General features: G+C 39.2%; 1 protein-coding gene across 1 annotated transcript; it reads right to left on the bottom strand.

Annotated features, from left to right (window-relative positions):
* Positions 1 to 802: 802 nt before the first annotated feature.
* On the bottom strand, positions 803 to 24,217 carry LOC102778900 (CD151 antigen-like). The gene is made up of 8 exons (XM_006793815.2): positions 23,998 to 24,217; positions 20,127 to 20,211; positions 16,366 to 16,557; positions 7,446 to 7,520; positions 4,209 to 4,313; positions 2,554 to 2,709; positions 2,243 to 2,329; positions 803 to 2,111 (listed from the first exon to the last, which is right to left on the bottom strand). Exons 2-8 carry the CDS (start codon positions 20,208 to 20,210, stop codon positions 2,052 to 2,054), a joined length of 759 nt encoding a protein of 252 aa, XP_006793878.1. The 5' UTR covers position 20,211; positions 23,998 to 24,217; the 3' UTR covers positions 803 to 2,051.
* Positions 24,218 to 26,199: the final 1,982 nt, after the last annotated feature.

The raw sequence follows: 26,199 nt of genomic DNA, 5'->3' as shown, positions 1-26,199 counted from the left end.
CACAGCTCACTGTCCAAGTGACATTTGTCACCGTGTGCATGTTTGAAAGGCCTAATTTGCCCTTTTTGCCCCCCACCCCCACCCCCACCCCCCCATCCCGAACACTCCGGGAAAGCTTATAATGCCATTCTGTAATAGGAATGACTGGGAAAGTTCGGGTGGTTGTAGTGTCGGTGGGTGGGTGTGGGATGTGTGTATGTGTGTGCGTGTGTGATCCTCAATAGCCTCTAGGTGTTTCACACACAGACACACTCACACACCAGCTGTTTTCATCAGTGTGATGTTGTGGTGCTGAAAGCCAGGTGAGTGCTGCCTCCCTGTGTTTGCATGCACTAACTGCTGCCACTCACCCAAATGACAAATGTCCCGCTGTTAATCTTAACATTACTAGGCTTCAAACTACCCTGCCTCGTGCCCAACAGCACGATGGCTCTCATTACAAGGCCATCTGACTGTCATGGTATAGGTAATACATTGTAAAAGCAGCTGTCTGGAAAATGGCTCACATCCCAAATCTGCATCATCACAGTGCTGAGACATCAGACAATTGACTTCTGGTTAATACACTAATGCACCTGTAAGCTGGTGCCAATTTCGTAAGGGCCACTGGTCACAGGCACATGGTTTGTCTTTATACAATAATGTGAGGGCCTTTTTTTTGGCAGTTTCTGTGATGACATGACTTGAGTGAACCTTTATTGTGAAGGGCATTACTCAGTATTTGTGCAATACTGCTTTTTAAAATACACCACTAACAATGCTAATGTTCTCCTATGAGAGCAAACACAGCAGAAGCAAAGCACATTTTTAATCAATGTTTATTTAAACTAAAATACATCCTGGATTACCAGGAGGACAGAAATACAGCAGATTAGCTTGGTTTTATCTTTGAGGCACAAAGGAAAGATCATTACTAACAGTGAGAGGCTATAATTTTCTACAGTGTGTATTAAATACAACAATATAGTCGCAGTTTATAGCAGAGTAAAAAAAAAATCTTCATTTACAAAAACAGAGACATCAGTATGTATAGGAATAAGGCTGGAGGAGACAGAGTAGGTCCAGTGTTACAATTGATGACTTTGGCATCAGTGTATAAAAACAAAAGGCAATAAAATCAAAAACAAGACGCACTTTCGTTTGAACAATATCAGTGGGACTGCTCATAATCACAAACTCCCTTCAATGAGATCAGTGTTTACACCTAAACTAGTCAAACTGTGTTTAAAGGCTGGTGTTAGGACATCAAATGGCACAGTTATGGTGCTGAGCAAGGCACTAACCTGTTCACCTTCATTCTGGCAGAAAATGTGTTCTTAGGAGACTTAAAGCATGATCAGACACGTGTCAGTAAGGAGACAAGTTAGGTAATAAAGGCAAAAGTATTAACAGCTCATAAGACAGTACATATGTAAAAGAAAATAGATGATATATATATTTGTTCCAATGTTTAAAGGTCATTACAGAAGAAGATCTAAAACACAGGACTGTCTTGTTAATGTGGAAACTAAACACTACTGCAGTTGAAGAGGGCCCCAGAGGTGAGCTTGTTAAGCTATGCTGATGGAGAAAAGAAGCTGCTGTGACCGGGATTAACATTTTCCTGCAAAGTGCCAGTTTTACTCCACTGATCTTTACATCACTCTCGGGTGTAGCACCTGGTCTACACATATAAAAGTACATTGAGGGAATCCGAGTGGAAGAAAACTACAATGTTTGAGTCCCAGGGAGGCTGTCTCACACTAATTTACACAATCAGTTAAAATTCTCATCAGTTTCTCTCTGAGGCTTTTTCTCACAGTGCTGTGATCTTGAAGATGGAGCTGAGAGTGCAATTTGAGAGCCTAATTACTTCAAGAAACCTTGTAGTGGGTTTTTTTTTCTACCCTTTGTTTACTAAAATGAGATGCTCAGATGTGCAATTTGATCCCTTGCCAAACAAATCCTCCCCTATGCGGAGGACAAAGAAAAGAACCTATGGGCTATTTGAGTATGGCATGCGGTGATGAAGTTACCTCCTTCACTCACACATTTTTCTTCTTTTGCTTCTCTTAGTACGGCTCTGCCTTTAGATTTCGATATAGGCAGCATGTAAACACCATCCCGATGATCTGGGGATTAAAACAGATGAAAATAAAAACTTAATTTAGCAAAGCTGTATTCTCCATAGGTTTACATACATTTATTGAGTCTCTGTGTGTAAGCACAAAGTTAAAGGCATTTTCTTTATTTTTTTGCTCACCTGTACACAAGCGATCCCAACACCGACGGCTCCGATGATCTTCAGGTGGTCCAAGATGAAATTCTCCAGTTTAGTGATGCAACCACCCTAAATGAAAAACAAAGAGTGTCTTCATGTTGCATCAGTTGATGTGGGAGTGTTGCTGGAGTCTCACTGCAAACAATGTTATGTATACAGTTTGGATGTGATGGCTGTTCTTTTTTCTGCTACGCTCACACCACACCGCCTCTATGCTGACATCTTGAGACATGAGAGAAATACAGATGAAGCCCGCCCCACCCCCACCCCCCCGGCACCGTTCACGCACTCACCTCCACCTTGTAGATGTTGGATGGGTGGTCTCTTATACCACACATGTTGGTGATGGTCTTACAGCAGCTGTCAGGTACCTTCCTGCCTTTTGCACCAGAGCGAATATAGACGCTCTCAGCCCAGTCAGCTGAACTGTTGCTCCCACAGCACTTGAACTGATGGAGGAGACGGAGGAAAAACACTTCACTGACAGCAGGAAAGTATAAAAGACTCAGACAAACATCCATGAAAGAACTGGTTTATACTGATAACAAATAATTAAGTGTTGCACTTCACTTAAGCAAAACTCTGCATACGTGTTCTCTTGGTTCAAAGCATTCAAAGTGGATTTTGTTGACTTTCGATAGAGTCAGGATGACCATTTCCCACATTCCTGTCTTTAAAGTAAACAATAGGCCTAAATAGGCTGATGATACCTTGCAGTAATCAAATCAATCCTGAATTCCTTTCTCTGTGCACCAAATATTCTAGAGTCAAATATGTATAATTGCTAAAACTGGGTCAAGCAGCAGGTCAATCATTAGCAGCAAATCTACAACTGGCTGAGCAAGGTATCAAACTGTGCATGAACGAACACCCACAAACCTCAAAAACATGAAGCAACATTGTAAAGAAGAGCGGACCAGAATTCTTCTACAACGATGTGAGAGACTGACAAGGTCACGCAGCAAATGGTTACTTTACGTTATTGTTGCTAGAGGTGGTTCTCCAAGCTACCGAGTCGTGGGATGTACTTAGTTGTGAAAACGTTCTTTTTCACATGAAGATCAAATAGTTTTGATATCAAAATCAAATTCACAATCAAATCTGATGGCAAAACTAGAAAAACTGCACTCAAAAAGGCCCGTTGTAAAGTAAAATACAGTTGTGATTGAAATGTGAATTGTTTTGCAAATCCAAATGTTGTTTCCATATTTAACGGAGGTGCAGCTCCTGCTCAAGATTTACAACTCAGTTTAAGCCAATTGTTTTATTTTTAAAACTAAACTTTAAGATTCACATTTTCCTCATATTTACTTTGAGGGAAATGAATGTATGCATGTATACTGTAGTTCTGTTCTCATACTGATGCTATTTGAATATATAATATAAATGACTCCATTAAAAGAACATTTACAAATTCCTTTAATAGTGCAAATTCATGTTTTTTGGAAATTATGCAAAATGAAGTTTAGAAGAATGACTACATGTTGATGTGTGAAAGACAAGATTTTATACTCAAAAAACTAAGCAATGAGTAAAAAAACTAACAGAAGTCTTAACAGCACCTCAGATTTACACATTCCTTAACGCGCTGTCAGCTCGTTTGACTAGAAGAGAAGGTAAATTACAGCAGAGAGTGCAGACCAGTCCATCATGCTTAGATGAAGTCGTGGACTGAATTGGATTTACTTTGACTCGCTCCCATCTCCAAAATCTCTAATCTGATGAGATGATAGGGTAGCATGAGGGCTGTCCAATCAACAAACCACATGTGAGTCCATGTGACTTTGGCTTGCAAGTCCAGGTTCATTTGCAATATGAAAAAGTGGATCCACACAACAACCGAAATTCCATCCACGCTGGCCAATGTAGAAATTCAAATGTGCAAAGAAATCTCACAAAGCTGCACAACATTTGTGTCTGGACTCCTTCATCCATTGCAGACACTTACCTCCTGCTGCAGCTTGTCTACAGCCTTGGTGATGTGCTCGGAGTTTGTTTGATCATACTCGTCAGTCATGGTCTTCTTTAGGTTCTGCTTCAGCTCATCATTCAACTGTTCAGAAACACGCACACAGGTGTACATGTAGTATCAGCCAACAAAAATGGGAAGGCAGCACGACAGAGCATGACCTAAAGTGATGAATTTGTTGCTTCGACTACTGATTCTCCAGCACATCATAGCACACAGGATTTAAAATACACATCACGGATAGTACTTCTAACAACAGAGAGGCGTATGAAGACGAAGCTAGTGTAAAAGCAGAGGAAGTCTGTTTTTTGGGGTTTATTTTATTTTTTTGTTCTCTAGACCAGTGGCAGAAAACGCAGGAGGAGTGGAAGGTCTGGGGGGCTCAGTTTCTATGGCAACAAGCCAGCTGGGAAACCACTGTAAATCAAAGCATGAAGGAGATATCAAGGGAATGAATGATGAAGAGAGGAAGGAAGGGCAGAGAAAGATGAGAGACGCGAGGTGAAAACAAAGAAGAGGAAAGGAGAAGAGGTGGTGTTCAGGTTTTCATTTTACCTGTTGACAGTTTCAGAAACACTGCAGCGGTGAATGAAAACAGTCATTCACGTTTTAAAGGGACTCCGTAAGTATGAGAGAGCCAGTATGGGAGTGAACTACACCATGACACTGCATTAACCACATACGAGTATGAGCAAACATGAATTCCAGGCACAATGGATGCTCGCATGAGTATGACACCGGGATGAACCACAGCCATTACCTGCATCTTAGTGCTTCCCATCTTTACACAGGAGTAGTACCGCTGTTTTATTGAATACATATTCATTTAAAAGCAAGAACAGCATCATGGGTCTTTGATATACTTGAAATATGCTTTTTCTTTTGTTAGCTGGTTTTCTGTTAATGATAATAATAGGCCATACAAGGCTGGACCACCAGTTGCAATTTGCTGCTGAAGGTTGCTGGCAATCCCTGGGAAACTGTCAGCGTCAGTGACCCCCTGACAACCACTGCTTGCTAGGAAAAAATGTATTTCTGGCTATAAGCTGTTCCGGGAGGTTGCTAGCTGTCACTAGTAGGTATACGGTGCTGCACTGTATAAACCTACATGTGTTGCTAGTAGGTTGCTGTGGTTGCGAATCATTTGTATGACACATACAGACTTGTCTACAAACAGTAGCAAACTATTCGCCAAGTCGTAGAGAAACTCTGAAAAGTGTGACGCACACTGTAAACAAAGACTGTTTACCTTCAACATAAAAGTTGCGTCTTGTGGTGAGGCACAACGTTTTCTGTTTTGCATTGCACTTTTTCAAGTTTTACTACAGTTTAGAGAGTAAAATGGTGAGTGTTTGCAGACAAGTCAGCTTCATTCATCAAACTATGGGCAAGCTCAGTACTTTGCTAATCCTGTCACTCTTATGTTGCAAAGCACAACTTTAGATCAGAAACCAGCATGAATACAACCTGTTAAAAACAGTCTATGAAAAAGGTGTGTAATTTAATACATGGCATCTGTTTGAAGTCTATTAACCCTTTTTTCTTTACCATCAGACCAGCAGTGGGCTCATTTTACAATTTACTAGATATTTGCTAGAGACACAATTCAAATGATTTTGGAAAGAACACAAAACGAGCTTTACAGGGATATCATGTTGTGTCGTGGTACTTCTGTCTGAACACGGACAGAATAACCAGCTCTGCATAGGTTTGACCATGTTCACTAAATCTCAGCCATTTGGGGACAGAGAAAAATTTCAAATGGCTCCTGAAAAATGAGAATTATTTTTGTAATAATAGTGAAAGTTAAATGGTGAAGGTTTGCAGACAAGTAATTCATGCAAACTATGAGCAACCTAGGGAAGCAGCTCGCAAACAAAGCAATCGCAAAGAGGTTTATGATCATGTCTGATTACAAAAACAAAATAAAGTCTGTGCAAATCCCTTGTGCAGAATCTGTAGCTAAAAATGGGCGCGTTTGTGAATTACAAGAATGTTACATGAGTTGTTCATCTTGGTATCGTTCTCACAACTTATTAGCAGAGAGAGTGAAAAGATTAATAACAGGGGAAGAGGCTTTAGAGACTTTAACACAACTTAATGCTTGTGAGAATATTTTGAGGCAAGTAAAGTAGACAGAGCTTTAGGAAGCGGCACACAGCCATGGACCTCAGTGGCTGCTCATGAACTGTGCATTAATGAAAGAGGCAGTTAAAGTGAAAACAGTGTACCTCTAGACTGAGAAAAGTCCTGTTCCTGAGCTACAAGCCACTAGGCTATAAGACTAAGCGGGGTGGGAGCGATGTTGGTAGAGAGCAATGTCATGTTAATATTCCTAAAGGAAAAATGCTTGTCATTTGCTCTTGTTTGCAGTGCAGTCAGTATAACTCCACAGTGGTACAGCAGAAATGTGCCGAGGGAGGCTGTCAGTTTTAGTTTAGCTTATACATTAACTACACACGAGAAAATAATCACTTGAAAACCAAACCGTGTGCATTTAGTACACAGTCTGTGGTGTTTCTACTTTTTTCTGTCATTAACCTGCCAGTAAGGTTCTTCATTCTTTAGTGGAGTGAAATGAAATAAGTTTGAAAATTCTGTGTATTTGAGTTCAAAATCAAAGCAAATGCTTTTAAATGATTCTGACACAGTGCATTCAGGCTTATTATGTGTCCTGCTGCAGGCATTTTTCATTCCGTTTGGACTCAATGTACCACAAGTAATATGGGCAGTCAGACATTTGTATTTTTAATGGGCCGTCTTATACTCCCTTTCTGGAATCTCGTTTCTCACGCTGGTTTTTGTCGAGGTTAAAATTACAGCAGAGCACATGCCATGTGGGAAATGAAACAGTTGTCTGTGTATTATTACAATGCTTTTGACTACGTGCTTGGATTAGGAGACACAACACATTTGTCAAGCATGCTCTATTGAATTTTTGCACAATGCAATATATGCTACACACCTTAACATCATTTTTCAATATCAGATGATGATTTACTGTAATACAGCAGACAGACTAGAGTCGACGCGAGATGGTAACACAGATTTAGTAAAGATGCTATAATAAGTTACAAAATGCTAACCAGAGTCGTACGCTTTTTGTCATCTAAAATAAATATCCACTCTTGCAATATCTGCCACCTGCTCCTCCTTCAATTTCACACATACATACATTACAAGAAGGGTGTTTTTTAATGATACAACGGGAATTACCTGCTGATAGTAGATATAAGCAAGGACACCGGCCAGGATCTCCAACAGGAAGATACACAGCAGCAGAATGAAGTACTGGAAACACAGAGAAGAAGGAATTACAGTTAGTGGATGGTGATAAAGCGACACGACCAGTTGGTTACAAATGTGATGTGGCAGCTTGCGGGGCTGCCTTTGACACCACTTGAAACATGATTCTCTTAAGCCAGCTTGAACTATGTTTCCTTTCCAAGGCCTTGTGTCATTCTTCCTTGAGCAAGAATAATGCAATCAAACCCACTCATGCAGCAAAGTCATCCACACAGCACTGTTAGAGAGGTAGAACCTAACAGAAACATTGCAATGGCAAAGGGTTGGCTAACTTATATGAAGCTCTCTATCAGAAATACAAAAACTAGACAATGTTGTCCTCTGCAGGTTTGTAAAACTATTTGAAAAAGGAATAACTTGGAGCAAAAATCAATTCAGACTTTGCTGATAGCACAAAGTGATAGTGTCATTAATTTACCCTTATACAAGCACAAATGGGTTACGAAAAGCTTTGAATATGTAGTGACAAACATGGAAAAAACTGATAAACTGTAAGTAGGTTGATGTCTGCAGTATGCCTGAATATTTTCCATCACTGACACAATTTTTCAACAATGAATGCTGGCCATCATTATAATTTGTAAAGAGGAGTTCTTGGAGCAACCTGATGGTATGACTCTTTTGTAACTTGGCATTAAACATATATTTGGAGCATGTAGTTGAACACAGCTGGGATTTCTTCTCGGTGTGTTTGCAGGAGCAGAAAGTTGCACAGTCACACACCTTTGGAGGAGAAATGTTCCTGCGACTATAAAAGTCGTGGAATGATGGTGTATTTTTTTTTTTCAGTGAAGCAAAAGCTGTCTGTTTATCTATAATGATCAAAGAAAGAATTCTATGCAACAACCTCCCTTAGAGTATTTGATTACGCTCACGCATCATTACGCAGCATTAAATTGTCATTTTAAAAAAGTTACACGTTTAAATGACATTATTTCAAAACTGTTATGATGCTGTCTGTCAAAACAAGAATGTCTAATGTAGTAATGTACAGCTGATATAAATATTGTAAGTAGAACTCTAAAACTCTAAGGGTAGAATATGGCAGAGCTTTACACAGACAAAAATTTCCCACATTTGGGAAATTCACAAGCCTGAGTGTTTATGGCATTCTTTTACCTTCGTGCATGTAGATATAATCCAATCCAAGGACGGTATTATATCATACAGGTGGACTTAAGAGCCTTGTAACAGTGTAAAGTAGATGAATGACTCTGCCAGGACATAAAACAGATCACAACATTACAATAATACCTCTGCTTAATCATCCACTCTTGTTCTGCTCTTTTGCTCTGAGTAAGACTCCAGGATGAAACTGCAAAACTTTTGAGTCACTGCAGAGTGGCACATGTCACAGAGTTTATCGCCTGCATCCGATTCGTGACCAAGCTCATTGGAAAATTAGGGGGAGCGTCTGCCTTTCAAGCCAAGTGAAAAGTTGAACTTCTCCTCTTCAGAATTAAAGACAAGAAGAGATTATTATCTGACCCAAACCTTGGCCTAAATTCCTCTGGCCTGCTGCTTCCACAGGGGAGAAAATCAGCCCGGTAAAAAGGACTTGGGCCTTTGATTTGATAGCTGCTGCTGATTAGATCTCTGAGCAGCTCTGAGCCTGAATGCTGAGCAGACTTCAAGATGCATTTTGATGCCGTGTTGAGGGTTTGAAGAGAAAGACAACACATGAAAATACAGATATAGTTTAGTTTTTTTTAATCCATGCACACCTGGCATGATGTTGTTTTTACATCATTTTCCTCCCATGATTGGATTAATCTGGATTTGATACTTACCACGTGTAAAGTGATCTCATACGCGTGTATGAGGACATCTGTGGGATGACTTATAAAGGAGACACTGCAGGATTAGATACGCTTTTATCGCATTTTCAATGATATTTCACATCTAATTTCTCATTCTTTAATTTCCGGAGACTATTGAGTTAGATAATATATTTTAGGTGTAAAATGTTCTGCTGCAAAAAAGAAAAAAAAAAGTCAAAACAATGATGAAAACTTGCTTAAAATGTCTCTGATGTCATCTGAAACTCTTATTAGGCAACAGGATTATTAGATTTTTCTCACTTATATTATACCCCAAATATAAATCTGTGAGGAGAGGTTTTAGTAATAATAATAGATAATAATAGAAAAAAACCCCACCTTCCTCCAATTTATGATTATATATGTAAATATTTTAATATTTTATATATGTATATATTTTAAACATCAATCACAACATCACCTGCAACCTACAGTATATACAGTTGCAGTTGAACATGCATAGAATTAAGGCCACTTCCCTGATACTGTGACATAACTGTGTTGTGTGGCTCTGCCTGTTCTCACTCCTTTGCACACAATCGCACGCACAGCTTTTCCAGACTGATCCCACACGGACAGTGACGTACACAGGGCGTGACAGAGAACTTGTTGTTGGCTATAGAGACGAATTACTGACTGCATCGACTTTGCGGGCCTCCTCGAGATCTCAGGCACAGTCTCTCTCATTTTACGTCTGCGCTTCCAGTCTTCTCCCGGGTGACATAAGGGTACAGGGTAATTACTGCCAAAATGACTCTCAGCAGGTTCATATGAATAAAATGCTTTGTAAAGCACTGTGTTGGCCTCAGACTCCACTGCATCCTTTCCATGTAGGCTTTCTGACTGAACTACAGTTTTCTTTTTTCTCTCACACAGCTAACATATCAGAGTCAAATCACTCGCATATTGCTGTGGTTATTAGAAAATATTAGAACAGATTTCTTTGGCTTTTAGTGTCCTACATGACAGCATGTGTTTTACTCCAGAGTGTCTGTAACATTTTCTCTCCTTCATCTGAATGTACCTCTGCCACAGTAAGTACACATAAAGGAACAATATAGTGCTGCAAAGAAGAAACCCATATTTGCATGCACATCAATGTTTAACTGTGTCTCCATTTCAGGCTTTATTGGAAGCGTAGTGCTGCCTTTACAATTACTAAGCCTGGAGCAACAAAGTCATGCTGAAGGTGACTTTTAATCGGACCGATCACAGTTGGATGAGTGTTGGCCTTTCAAGGTACTGAACCAGCCACCCTATGTAATTTAGTTGCTAGCGGGGCGTGTAATCGCCTTACTCATTAGATGCACTGTGCTTGCGGGTGTATGCAAAGGTTCAGCTGCATTTCTTAAAAATGTTGATTATTTAAAAAAATATAAAATCCTCAAACTGGAGAAACTTGAATAAGAAGTTTACAACTTTCTGATAGTGGTTATTAGTTATTTTGTTTTTTGTTTATCTATTTACCCATTACCTGTAGTTTAAGATTTTTATTGAATTCTCTCAACAGGTAATGTGCAAAAGTCTTGAAGCAGCCCTCTTGAACCACTTTTTCAAAAGTCTTTAAAGTAATCTTGAGCAATAGATCTTCTGGCTTTCTAAAGGTCTTTCAAAAACCTTTGCACATGTTGTTTGTCAAGCCTCTTAACACTGACCTATGATTCAATCAAGTATAAAAAGGCATCTAAGTCAAAAGATGAACCACTGTTGTGCCTACACGCAATAGATATAAGAATAATTTAGCAAACAGCGATTTTGAAATTCTCTTTATGCACTTTGTTTTTAAAAGACTTGGTACAATATGAAACACATATTGGTTATTAGGTAGTGATGACATGATATTTTAGGCTCTTGTTTTTTCCATGTGGACTGAAAAATTATCTTACCTTTCCAGCTCATAAAAGGTAAGTTGGAAAAAATGCATACAATTTTCCACGCCAGGCAACGTCGCCAGCAAATGTAGCTGAATGATATTAAAAATATATAAATAAATAAGATGATCAGTCAAATTTATTATAGAAGAGGAAGACGTCAGCTGCACTTTTATGGACGATTTGAAATTCATAAATAAAAGATTCTGGATGAAGATGTCCTAATGAGTTAAAAATGCAAATGCCTCCAAGATGTAGCGACAAGATGCCATGAATTTGCTTCTTTTGATGCGCAACATAAAGTCAGGATGGTGTACACACACACACACACACACACACACACAAAACTCCCATTATGTTCTCCATGTTTGGCAATCTCTGTGCAGCCCCCCCCTCTCTCTTGCCAAGTTCATTCCTTTGCTGTGATTCATGGCCGTAATCCTAACTCTTCAAAATGCACCATGCATCAAAAAACAAGCACACAAACAGAGAGGCTATTCAAAGATGTCAAACTAAGCACCAACTCTACAATTTAGACCACAAACCGAGACCAAGCTTTACACAAAGAATTATGTATGTCATTATTTCTGCCGCATTTAGATGTATTTACAAGAGTAGGAATGGCTTTAACACTAACACCAAATTTTTTCTTCTAGTTTCTTGAAACCTATGAGAAATCTCAGAATCAGCTGCGTGGCTTGTCAAATGTTGACAATGATCTTAACCAGGTTGCAAAAGCCCCACCAGTTAACAGAACAGGCAGGCTGCAAGCTTAATTGAACTATAAAGTAGCCATCATTAACCTCTGCTTCTGCATGCAAAACTGTCTGCCTGTTGACTGAGATAAATATAATTCAAATCAAAGAAAGAAAAAAAAAAACAAATATAGGCAGATAAGAAAAAAATGATTTGAATTAAAACAGATGATGAGAGACGGTGCGACAAAGTGGAATGACTGCTCCAGTTTTTCATTTGTGCTGGTATCTTTCATATCAAACACATCAATACTTTGATTATTAATAACAAATTGTAAGCAGTTGTTGTGGTCTTTCAGTTGATACACTAATGCCCTATATTGTAAATGCAGTAAGAAGTCAAGGCAAACACAGAAAAGGGAGAGAAGGGCAGAGACCAAGGAACACTCGAGCTTGTAATATGTGCAGTCAAACTGCATGAAGTCAGTTTCTCCACAGGTGGATCCAGCCTCTGTTTGGACTGCTTTCCATTTGGCTCTGTCATTTGGAAAGCAAAAGTTTCTCTCTGCTTTCCCCGAGTCATTCCTTTGTTCTTTTGCTTTTCTCCGACAACACAATGAACTTGTGTGTTTGCAGACAGATCCCAACCTACTCTTCCCACAGGACAGTGCTTCTCCTTTGTCCTTCTGACTTTTCATACTTTGCACAGAGCATACATCGCAAACATCTTTACTTACTGTCTGACAGGACCTTCGCTTTAATTAAAAGGCAACTGCAGTGACTTTGTTTAAGTCATACAGCTGCAGAATGTCCTGATGACGCCAAGGCTGGATCAGCTTTTTCTGCTGTCAGAACTTGTGACCTTTACGGTACAGGACTGTGCTGCCAATCACCGCCGCTCTTGTGTACTCTCAGCAGGTACCAGGCACTCACCGCACACAAAATATAACAACAATTAATCCGCCTCCACCCCCACCCCTCCACCCCCCGCCCTTATGCTCACCCTCTTTAACAATCTCGATAGCATCTCTCCTTGTCGACAAGTTCATTCTTTCACCGTGATTCATCGCCCTAATCTCAACTCTTCGGGTTGCGCCAAGCATTTCAACCCCCCCTCCCACGCACAGAAAAACGATAAGAGGTGGTGCACGCATCTCGTTATGAATCAAATAAAATGGAGAAAGTGGGTACTTCTTCATGTACTTTACACAAATCTATAGGCTATTTAATTACATTTTGAAACATCGAAAGCCCAGATTCCCATCACTCGTTGCTCTGAGAACTACAGCCAACACCCACATTTGAGTGTATTGTTCTTCAAAATTCAATAAGGACCAAAGCAACAGACAGCTCCAAATCAATTATACTCAACAAAAACTTCCCTAATCATCAAGATACCAATCTTGATGAGGTAACTAATCTTGTTTTTCCATTTAACTAGATCGTAATTCCACTTGCATGTGACTGAATATTTTTCGGTTGGCTGTTTCCAGATAGGAAATTAAAGGGAGTCTTTTTCAGTAACTTTAGCCATTACAAACAGTGCTGCTCATCACTAGCACACTAATAAAATGCAAGAATAAGATAATGTATGAGCATCCTACAGGCATATGAGGCTATGCAGACAACAATACCTTTCCTGCTTCCTGTGAGGAAAGAATCAATGTCATCAATAACACATAACTTTGTTTGAAATGCTATTCTTGTACTACAGAAAATACTTACAGTAAGTGGACTTATGCCAATGAAGCAAAGCTGTTCTGGCAAAGCTTGTAACACAAACATTTAAGCTCTGCCCACAGTGGTGCGCTTGCATAAGTTTACCATGTGGAAATGTTTGGATGAGCACAGTGAGCGTTTGTGCAAGAGTGGGTTTCTATGTGTTTCTATTTTGAGCTGGTTTTAGTGCCATGCAGGTGTCTCTATTGGCAGAACCCTGTGCTGAGTCTGTGTACGACGTGTGCCAAATCAAATATGGGCACACGCTCCCGTCAAGTGTTTGTTTGGTCTGAAGTGAATGCAACTGAGGCTGACACCTCAACCTCGACTGCTCTCATCATGTCTGTGTGTATGTCTGTCTGCATAGTACTGTGTACAAGTCTTGAACTACCCCTTTACATTGTATTGTCGCATTGCGCAAATATACATGGAATAAGGCAAACAGACATGTCTTATGGCCACATTTTTTTGGAAACACAGTGATCTTCAAGAATAATTCTCCAGGCGTTTTTAAGGGCATTAAAAGTGCAAAGACGCTGGCTGCCTTTTGTTCGATTCTCTATCAAGATGATTAACGATGAGGAATCGAGAACCGGTTCTTGTAGAAAACCAGTTCCAGATAGTCCAATTCCTGGGAATTGTTAGACTGCCTGCTTATTGATCCCAGTTATCGGTTCTTGCACTTCCACTACAATCTGTTGATTTCAGTTTGCATGTCAGGAGGAAAATACCGACACAGTCTAGAGCATGAATATGGCCATTTATTTTATTGCACAAATGAATGAGATAAATAGTAAAGTGGAAAACTGCATCCAGGACAGAAACAGCCACATTATGCTACTAACACAACCTTGTTTCTTTACAAGCATCTACCAAGACAACATGCTAACGCTAAGCTAGCCAAGAACCCAAAATGAAAGCTGAGTGAATGCCGAGCCCAGCAGTCAGACCCTTAGCTCCAACAGGTAACAAACTAATGACCCATCAGGCTGCAGCCTCACTTTCTACCTCTTCATGTACCTTGTTTCTACTAAGAGAAAGATCTTAGAGATGTGTGTCCTCATTAAGGATTTAGTAACATGAAAGTAAAGTAACGACTAGTATAACAAATGACTTTTTCCTGGGAGTAATTAGGGAACATTACTGCATTACTTTTAACAAAAGTGTCCAGTGTAATATGTGTAATAATGACTTTTTTGACTCATGACTCCTAATCACAACAAAGAGGGGAAATACCTCAACAAACACGCAGAAAACATTTGCACCACAGCATGCAACTAATCTGTATGAATGCAAATTCTTTACTCCTGCTTAGTATTGATGGTGGCTATCCAAGTGGAGGTGGTTACATTGTAGTACATACTGTTAGGGCTGCTCGATTATGGCAAAAAGGATAATCATGATTATTTTCACTGAAATTGAGATCTCGATTATTTGACGATATTTATTTAACAATAACAATGCATTGAATAATGACTTTAAAGATTGTCAAAAAATAATATAAAATAGTGTGCAAATACTGATAACAGTGCAAATGTTTGCAATATAAAAAATAAATGAAAAATGTAAACATCTATGTTTAGTGAACTTTGCAGTGTTGCTCTGTGGTGCAGCTACGACACTGTAACAAAGTTTACACACTGTGTCTACTTGATCCAGGTCTGACTCCGCGAACCCATAATGTTTCCACACCACTGAAGTTTTTTTTACCTCTCTTTTCAACCAACGGCAGTCACTCTCCTCTCCAAATAACTTCTGCTTAGCTTTCCGAGCTTCCCTCGGGTCCTCTTAATCAGCGGTCCCTAACCCCCGGGCCTCGGACCGGTACCGGTCCGTGAGTCGTTTGGTACCGGGCCGTGAGAGTTGAGGCTCAGGTGTGAAATGCATAGTTTTCAGGGTTTTTATTGGTTTTCAGCGTTATTTTGTTATCGTTTTTAATCATTTACTCGGTTTTCCTGGGTCTTTTCACGTGTGTTATGAATAAATTTTCTTTTTTTCTGTACCGGTACTAGTTTTATTTTGTTGTATTTATCCGCGACACCTTAAAGGCCGGTCCATGAAAATATTGTCGGGCATAAACCGGTCCGTGGAGCAAAAAAGGTTGGGGACCGCTGCTTTTAATTGTTGTGACACGTGTTCGAAATGCAGAGAGGTGCGCTCGATTTGCCACACGGAGCAGCGCGAGAGTAAAGCACGAGGGAGGGGCTAATAATCGGCTCAGTCATTTTTAATGATCGTTGAAAGCCCAGATCGTAATCGAGATTAAAATTCGATTAATTGAGCAGCCCTACATACTGTACATACTAAGTCATAGTACATGCATACATATTTACACAGTCTGGTTCTTGAACTGGTATCTATGCTTCGAGATGCCTTTTGTTCTAAGTTAACTGAATGTCCTTCCTGTTCTGTACACCAAGGCAGTTTTAGAACAATATTTGCTGTAATGTAATAAACTGACCAGTCATTAAGCAACAGAACAACGAGTTACTGTTTATGATGTTATTTTTTTATTGTTTATGAGCTAATACTGTAAAGTGCAGTTAGCTAAGAAAGTTGAACTCTCTAATTACAGATGATGGTAGGAGGAATATACAAAATGACTTACAGCCTGTGTCATCCTATCAGTTTTTGTTTAAGCGGCACAGTTTAGCTGTTACTGTTCTACTCTGTGATATTTTCACACTCGTATGTTTTGTCTCTCTACCTTGACGTGATCTCTTACCGCTCTCAGTAGCCTTTTCCGCTCCTTGAAGGTGGCGCAGCAGCCCAGCACGCCTGTTACCATGACGATGACTCCAGCCAGGACCAGTATGTAGGCGGAGGCAGCGTAGGTCTTGGAGGAGAGAAGGCTGATGTAGTCGCTCTTCAGGACCAAGGTCCAAACACCCACCGCCATTACAACGCCCCCTGCCAACTGGGAGAAGAGCACATGATGAGTTCAGTTTCTGCCAGCGGCCAGCCTGGGAAACGAGAACCACGACTGGTGCAGAACACTGAACAACACTGAAGCTGAGAGTGATAAAAAAGGTTTCAATTATTAATCTCCCAAGTCGGCTTCAGAGTGACAAAGTAGGAAAATTAATATCTGTCAAAAATACGACCCACCGCTGCCACACAGGATCCAGACCTGAATCAGTTTCTGTTGCGAGATAACTGAAGGTTGGGGTTGTGGCGCTATGGTAACATGTTTAAAGAGAATACAAACTCAGCGACAGATCAATCGTCTCTTGACAGAAAGAATTTGAAACTAAATCACGCACTTCAACTGTTTAATGATTTTCATTTAAGGAACCGCTGCTTCTTTGTTATTTATAGTTGTTTTTGGACAGTGACCAAACAAGCAAAGTAATGAAGTTCTTGGCTAGGCTCAGGCTCGAAGAATTGTGAATGACATTTGTTTGCTGTTATCAACATTTTACGCATTAAATGTCAAAAATAATTGCCTGATTTATTCAAATAAAACCATCACTAGCTGTGGCACTTCTTTAACAATTTTCAATTTCAAACATTTTTAAAGCAACCATATGGTTTACTGCCTGATTAATTAAAGAGAATTAGTCATTAAACCCAGCACGAAACTACCGCCATTGTCTCACATCTTCGGCATTACCCGAGCTAACAGTTAAAGAGAATATGAGGAGAATTAAATCAATACAATATTAGCAAGACGAGTCAGCAGATGGTGCAGCAGTGCAACAGAAATCTGTCTTCATGCCAAAGCAGTCAATCTAACTGCCTGCCTAATTTAGATTTAATTTAAAAGAGAGGATGATGGCCACACAAACTAGACAGTGAGTCAGACAGAACCACACCCAGAAACAGTGGCAGTAAAACACCAAACAAAGGTGTAGCACAACAGCCTTCACTCTTCACTCGTAATCTATTTATACTGTTTACTTTTAGTGGCAATCAACCAGTAGATTGTATTGATTCAGAGTGAACCATCGTTTTTAGGGTTGGGCAGTTTGGCCTAAACCATGCCATCAAAATTCCCCGCACAGCACATCAAGTCCACTGGACCCCTTTGCTATAGGGTTCAGGTTTTTCTTTAGTTTATTACCTCTCTGTATTCAAAAGCTGTATAAAAGACATGCAAGCTTTAGTGACCCCCAGTGGCAGCAAGCGGTAATAGGGGAAGAATCTGACAGTCGAGAGGGTCTGAACAAATAGGAAGCTTCCTCTGTCTATCTTTAACAAAGTTTAAGTTATCACTGATCCCCAAATGTTACATTTCTTTTTAATATTTACTCCAAGGAGTAGTTTGTTTAAAGGGCAACGTACTGCACTGTAATGTAGTGTCTGTTTGTTTGTATTTAAAATATTGTAGATATGAAGCAGATGTTTGATGATATTTAAAAGGTCATATACAACACAAAATGATACAAATAGCAAATCCTTTTATGCATGAAATGTAAAATTTTTGCTCATTTTTAATCAGGGAGTGTCCTAAAAATACTGCATCACTGTCATAACTGTAAAAACTAAAACCCCAAAGATGTAATGGTCCAGGTCAAAATGAAACACTTAAAAGAACCCAAACTGATCTTGCAGTGTTTTTACTTTATGAAAAACCTGCAATGCCTGAGTAAATCTTAATCTTATTTTAAAATATTTACCTTTTTTGTTCTTCACTCAATTTGAGTTCAATCTGCGTGTTCAGTTCTCTTCGAAATTTGATCAAACCACGCACTTCAATAAAAACCCAGACACTGTGACCATATGTTACTCCTGGGGTAAATGGACGGCTGCCATTTAGCGAAATGCTTTATAGTGTGGCAAAGTGTTCATTTTGGTGTCTGAACTTCAGTCAAGATATTTCTGGCTGCAATGACTGTTGCTATATACCTTTTTCCAAACTGATTTAATAACCACCAGAGGCCATGTAAATGACTGCAAGGCAAATTTCAAACGATTTGGTTTAGTGTGAAATATTCACACGGCTGTAACTCTGGCACTGAAGATGCTCTATTTGTCTGCCAATTTGAGAAAGATCTGATTCTTTGGCAGACAGATGATTATCACATATGGGCAGAGCTGCAAGTGTGACTTCACACCAAGAATGAGTGGGGTTCAGACAGTAAGGGTGCCACACTGATGTTTGACTCTTATTTTACACACGCATTCAGATGATGAGTTCAGAACAACACATTCTTGACATTGGAAAGTCTGAGGGAAATAAGGCTTTGAACGCATCGCCTTTGTCCTCTGTAAAAATATGCAGCTTGGCTTTCACTACATGAACTGGAATAGCAGCAGGCATTTATCTACTGCCCGAATAAAGAAAGCTTTGTTAATGTCCTCAGAGAGGGTTTTCGAGCCAATTTCTCCTATTTATATAATATTACCAAAAAGAGCTGGTTAATATGAAGGTATACTGTGTGTATGCATATTAGTGTGAAAGGAGAGAAACTCTTACAGCTTTAGTTTGTTAAAGCTTGTGTGAAAACTTGGTGGTTTTCAAGTATTTTCCCCTCACCTGATTTGTGGGGGAATGTTGATATAATTAATAAAATTAGCAGCTAAGCCAACAGGTAAAACATATCCAATTCCAGTATAAGACACAAGTTTCTTTAAAAAAGAAAAAAATAATTGGTGTTGTTCTTACATCATCTCATCACCCAGAATCCACCAGAAGGGTGTAGAAGTCACACATGCTTAAGAGGCAGTACCAGCAGGGGGAGATAATATATTTAAAGCAAAGAAGATGGTAGTGACCAACGATGGTATAAAGTACATTCTAGGTCCCTTGTATGCCAAAAATGATTAAGCTAGGTGCCTGATATCTATTTACACGCAAATGTGTTAGTAATGTCTCTTTAAACGGTTCCCCGTGACTGTATATGTGGTTGCTTAAAATAAAATTTCGCCCTCTGCTGGTACTGCAGCTTACTGCAACTTGAACATCCTGTCCATTTCATGCTTACGAGAGGCAAAGCGTGAGAGGCAAAGCGTGACAGCCACACAGTGGACCAGCATCTATTACACGCTTTGCTGTGACATTGCGTTGCATCGTAATGATGTCAGCACTGCAACTGACCAATGACACTGCCTGAGCATTCAGTTAGCATTAGCAAGAAGTTAGCTAATGCTATTAACGAACTATCACTAGCAAACTAACATTAATAACCTAAATTTGGCTAACAGCAAAACTGACTTAATAATATATTTTTATATTGCATAAATTAATAAATAAAACACTTGAAATACTTACTAAAAGAGAGTATATATATAAACAAATGCATTTTTTTCCTATTTTTCTTAAACACACTACAAAGCTATGACATCACAATAACGTGACTGGTCAGTTGTAATGTTGATACCTGGACCAACATTATGATGATGATGCAGGAACAACACCAACACAGTGATATCAGATATAACAAAAAAAATCTGTCCAAAGCATTTGTGCATCTGTGCTCAATGCAAACATTTCAACAGTTAATTCCTCGACACAGGCTCGAGGTCGCTAAAATGGAAACTTACCCAAAAGAGAAAGTTGAAAGCAAACAGCAGGTATTTCAGGCAGATGGTCCCACATGTTTCCTTTTTCTCCTCTAAGACCCCCATGCTACAAGAGACAGCAGATTTTCAGTCAGTTATAATGATTTCATAACAGAACAGCATTTTCAGTTCTGTTTATACAGTCAGTACACAAGCACTCACTACAATCTTCAGCTTTCACACATACAACTAATAACTATAAATGTGATTATAGTACAAATAAAAACGTATTTTTACTACCATTAAACAAAGCCGTTATCTTACACCTTTAAAAGAACAGAGCAAATTTATTGTCTAAGCCACAGGTTGGTAACCTTTACAATCAAAAGACATTTTTGTGTAATTTTTAACCAAAAGAAATCAATGTGGAGTCACAAAGCATATTTGAGCCTAACAATAAATCTTTTAACATGTGACTACTCTGCAGTCACTGCCCAAAAAAAGGGAAGAACAATGAAAAGGAAAAAAAAAGTTAAAGACCAACAAGAGATGAAGCATACCAGTAAGCTAACAGCACGGTGGTGAACAAATAAATGTGCTTACTGTTGTTTTCCATGGCAACCTTTCATTTTTTGCTTTTGGAATCCACAAGTAAACAGATAAAGTGCCAGGTGATAGACTACAGCTATGACGAACATTGTAGTTAACAAAATATTAAAACCTCTTTTTAATTTGATCATAAGGCACACATTTTTACAACTGCAGAATGTAAAGAACTGCTAAAGAAAGTATAGACACATAAAAATGTTAACATTCGTGTTCATTTCTAACGTTATATTAATCTAGTTTTTACCAGAACCACAGGAAGCCACTGAAAATAGGCAAAAGGGTCACAGGTTTGAGACATTATGTGAACCCTTCACACACTGAAAACACAAAGTTACTACTTTGATTAAAGTCAGAATATCAATTTAAACTCTGGCTGCCATATAAATTGATATTCTGACTCACTGTGTCGTCATGTATGACAATCAAAATCTAAGAAGCTAAGACCAGAGGAACTTCCCATCACTGATTACATTTTAAACTGTGCTGGGACTGGAACACACTCTTTGCCTTGATGGTTAGACACTTTACCAGATTTCTTCTGTTAAAGTAACAAAACACAAACATACCAAAGTTAATCATAGGGTTTCACAGGGTTTTGTGCTAGGGCTGATACATTTCAGATTCTCAAGGTTGCCTTCCAGCACTCTGAAATGCCTCCAGTGTAACCAAAATGCTGCTGTACTGATGGGAAGTAGCAAGTGAGATCAGATTTCTCCAAATGTTATTTTCTCTTTCTTAATGATCAAGCTTCGTCATGTCTTAAAGACCTCGTATCCCAATAGAGCACTTTGCTCTTTGAGTGCAGGCTTACTTTTGGGACCTAAACATTCCAAAAGTAGAATGGGAGGAAATCTCCTGATAGCCAAAAGTGTTGATTGCTTAAAAAGTGAAGCAGGGTCTTGACCTTACTATCTTAAGTGCCCTGAGATGACTTGTGTTGTCATTTGGTGCAATATAAATAAAACAGAAAAGGAGTGAAATATTTTAACAGGCTTTTAACAAATGAGTTGTTACAAAGCTAATGTAGTATGTGGGGGAGTGAGCACCAGATCAGCAGTGTAGGCAGAATCAGCAAGCTGAGTTATTACATGTATATGCAGAGAGATTCATGACTAAGCAGTGAGTAGGAGCTGAGCAGTAGCCAAAGGCTGCAAATTATAGCCACCCGCTTCTTAGTTCTTTAGTGCCTGATACCAGAATCCAACACTTGTTTAATATTATATGTTTTAAACAGTGGATTTCATAAATCTTATTACTAATACTACAAATGAAAATCAACCTGCATTAGTGCTTAATGGCTACATTTTTTTCTTTATATTTGATCCCATCTATATTTAAACATAGACACTGTATTAACATCTGAGAGCAGTCTCATTACAACTCCACTTCATAAAGTTTGAAGTTAAGTTTTATAGATCCCATTGTCAAAAACAACATACTGCATCCCTCTAAATCTTTGTTTCCCACATCTCCCATCCACTTTTTTTCACGCTACAAACTTGCAAGTCAGGCCCAGGCTTGCACTCCTCCTCTTCTTTCCCTCTCGACTCTCCCATCTGCTTTCCCACCCCCACATACTGCAGACTACCGTCAATTTAGACATGGGCTGTGCATGAATGAGTGAGTATGTCTGGTCTCCGTTGGTTGGCCATCTGTTATGGTGGTCTCTCTCTTGGTGTGCTCCTGTTAATTAAATTTAAACAAGACATAACTGACAACTCCTCCTTTTACTTTTCGGGGTTGGATATTAGTCTGCTGAGCCAAGAGGAGCAGTCATCTGTTTAAGTGTCTCGAAGCTTTCTTTTTAAAATGGAAAAAAGCACTACAGGAGAAACAGCACTTCTGTGAAGTGGGTTTACTTTCAGAAGGCACAGTTCCACAGCTATGTGTCATGCCATCTTTGGTTTGTTTCAGGATGAGGTGTCTTTACTCATCAGGAAATTAAACAAGACTATCTCTTGGTAAATAAAGCCAACATGTACCACCTGTCTGACACACTCATCGTGAACTGTGTCCATGAGCTAACCGCAGTCTTGTCTGCTGTGTGAGATTAAAGTGGTGAAACACTTGGAACGGGTCCAGAAAGGATTTTTTATAATCCGCATAAATGTACAGATTTTTTAAAATGCTACATATGTTGCAGGTTAGTGAAGGTTGATCAAACATTTTGTTTTGTACTTGATATAAAGCACCAACCACCAGTTTTAAACATACATTTGATCACTGTATTTGACAGCTTTACATATGATGAGAAATGTTCTGAGAAAGGAAACTGTAAGATTTGTGAGGCCTGTCCTTGTAAGATCTCCCATATGTAACCTTCATTTGCTTTTGTTGCTGTAAACCACTCTAGTGTCACTTTCTAGTGTCATACCTATAAAATGTTGCTACTTCTAATTTATCTTTACATGCAAAAACTACATTTTAGAAATTTCCATCCAAAATGCTACAGCCTCATCCAGCATTTCCATAAAAGCATATAATGTACACAGCAACCTGTTTGTGGACATTTTAAGACCTACGTGCAACCTACTTGTGACTGATGAAAACAGAGGTCCACTGTTTTGGGAAGCTAAACATGTTTCAAAATGTACTTTTTACTCTTTTTAAGGGGGTCCCTGCTCCATTTTGGATGATATTCACATACACAGCACTGTACATTCGGCTTACTACAGTAGTTTAACAATGCATGTGTGCAAACTGGGGTCGATAAGTATAAATCCTTCATTAATGAGCTGTTATAGCTGTGCGATAGTGTCATGTTGCGTTGGGATCAGCGCGGCTTCAAACAGAAAACCTAAAGCTTCGCGATAATACCAAGATTAGCCCATTAAAGCATATTAGCCACGTTAGGTAGCATTGACCACAAGGAAAAGTCCCCCTAGCTAACCATATCTATTAAAACAAATAAAACAAATGAAATAAAAGCAATGTTGTATGTTTTTTCTGTGGTTTTTAACTTACGTTACACATCTCTTTTGCTGCTGTAGCGTAAGCTAACGCTACACTTATAAAACTGTCCTTTGCCGCTGTAAATGTTAAAACAGCCATTCTCCACTGAAAACGCCACGTCCAGATGAACAGAATCAACTTTGGGGTTTTACACAGCCATGTTTTCCCCTCAAAACGGCCTACTTTTTTACGCTATATCATCTTAATAAAAGCGTGCATGTAAGCCAAGCTTCCATCAGAAGCAATTAAACCTTTTAGTTCACAAAATATTCCAATACCACCTCAACGGGCCACTGCGGCACCGCAGCATACGCTAACCTTTGTACGCAGACTACTTCCTGTTTCTACTTACCTGCCGTTCTTCTAGCTGCTATCGACGAAAGAAATGTGTGGGTATTCCTAAAGGACGTCTTTTCCAGGGATAAAGACGTTTTTCAGATGGAAGTGAAGCTAGAGGGCAGGGAATCAAAACGCTGAGCTCACGCAGTCAGTAAGGCTGAAGCTGCTGAGTGCTGACTCCACCCCGGGCCACCTTGCACGTTTACTGAGTTTTTCACGTCCCGGGGCGAAGCTTTGTGTAGTAAGAGCAGACAGTCACAGGGAGGAAAGAGGGAAGCCGAGAAAGACGGGATCTAGGATCTAAGTGCATTTGTAAGGCTTGTTAAAAATGCGGGACTAAACATTTGAGTCGCAGAAATATACTCTAAGATAGAAAGTTGAAGAATAATTACATAAGACTTAGTTATTTTTCAAATATAATGATAAAACGTGAAACAAATGTAAAATTAAACACAGCAATCTGGGCTTATTGTTTTTTCTAAAAGGTAGCCCCACATTTGGCAATATCACCAGTCACCTGGTGTCTTATTTCTAAAAAAAAATTATTATATTTTACTAGTTGAGATTATTACTTAGTAATTATGAAATTACATAATTACTTACAAAATTCAGTTAAATTTTATTTGATCACAAATCACAACAACAGTCAATTCAGTGTGCTTTATATTGTAAAGACCCTACAATAACAGAGAGAAAACCCCAACAACCCTTTGAGCAAGCACTCTGCTACATCGGGAAAGAAAAACTCCCTTTTAACAGGAAGAAACCTCCAGCAGAAACAGGCTCATGGTGGAACAGCAATCTGCCACAACCAGTTGGGATGAGGGAAGGAAGACAGAGCAAAAGGCAGGCTGTGGAAGTAATATTTACCAGCGATTAAATGTAGAGTGGTGTATAAACACACAGTTAATGACAGTTAATGGAAAAAGGTGAGTGAAGAAGAAACACAAGCTGATGGGAAGCCTTCAGTAGCCTGGGCCAAAGGGAGGATTCAGGGCCACCGGATGCAGGCCTAGCTATATGTTTCATCAAAAAGAAAAGTTTTAAGTCCAATCTTAAAAGTAGAGAGTGTGTCTGTCTCCCAAATCCAAAGATGGAGCTGAAGAAAGCCTGGTCTGAATCGTCATCTTTTTTTTCTCCAAACAATCAACAAATATGTTACAATTAAGTACATTAATTTATTATTTCATTATCAAATTGATATTGAGTTCAATCTAGCTTGTTCTGCTGATTCTCTGTGGTCTGCCACTGTGTATGCAATAATACACACTTACCACTAGATGACAACAGTTTCCTAGTTGCTTGACTTTAATTATCTTTCCCGGAAGCATTACAGTAATCTTGAATGGAAATGTGATTGAAAGAGCTAGGGGAAAAAAGCTCCCACAGCATCCATTTGTAACCCGTCATCATTCACTTGCATGTGGCTGAAGAACCTGCAATCCAATTAAAAGAAAATGTGGCACAGTCACTGGGAACATTTTTCACTCTATTAATCATAGACTCATCACAGGTAATCACTAACGTTGCATCCAACTGCGCTTGCACAGCTTTATTCATCATTACAATCTCAACAAGCTGTGTGTAAACAAACTCAACATGATTGGTGGCACATGACTAAACCTTTGCGCCTGTCTTTTAGAGAGCTGGAGGGATCAGACCTGTTACCAGGACAGACAAAAGCTGCCAATCTGCTGCACGCTGTGTTGATGGTGGCCACATGCGTCGTTTGGAGAGTTGCATGCTTCTTCAGCCCCTGAAACCCACCTTCATTTGCAGGTTTGTGCTGGTTTGTGATCCAGTTTCAGTAGCTTATGTTGTGAAACTTGAAGAATGTCATTGTTTCTGTTGTTTCTGTCTAAAGCAACAAGCTGTTGATGTTTCTAAGAAGATTAAGTGTTGCAGTACTAAGAATTACAAGCTGGTAGAACACTAGCAACAACAGAGACTTTTTTTTTTAACTTACAGCACGTTTCTTTACACAGGGAAAACATTATGTCTTAGACGTATATACTTTTTTGATCGTTTTGATCAATTAACAAAATAGTAGAAATTGCTCACAGTCCATATATGTTGTTGTCCACTGCACTTAAAAAAATTTTGCATTCAATACATGTTGTTATTTTCTAGTTCATACTGCTAAAGCAGTTTTTGCCAAGGAGTAGGTAGGGCTGCTAACCTAGAAACTTAGTGGGACAGCTTTCAAGAAGAAGTA

Source organism: Neolamprologus brichardi, chromosome 1, assembly GCF_056152115.1.
Source record: "Neolamprologus brichardi isolate AB-2024 chromosome 1, ASM5615211v1, whole genome shotgun sequence".
Taxonomy (NCBI): Eukaryota; Metazoa; Chordata; class Actinopteri; order Cichliformes; family Cichlidae; genus Neolamprologus; species Neolamprologus brichardi.
Note: the sequence above shows the minus strand (reverse complement) of the source record. Positions and strands in the feature narration are given on the sequence as shown.

Excerpts from the sequence above, each read along its gene's own strand:
- LOC102778900 (XM_006793815.2), bottom strand. The coding sequence starts at position 20,210 with ATGGGGGTCTTAGAGGAGAAAAAGGAAACATGTGGGACCATCTGCCTG. Across the intron at positions 16,558-20,126 it reads CTTTCAACTTTCTCTTTTGG|TTGGCAGGGGGCGTTGTAAT; the intron begins GTAAGTTTCCAT and ends CTCTTCTCCCAG. Across the intron at positions 2,330-2,553 it reads CCAACATCTACAAGGTGGAG|GGTGGTTGCATCACTAAACT; the intron begins GTGAGTGCGTGA and ends TTTTTCATTTAG.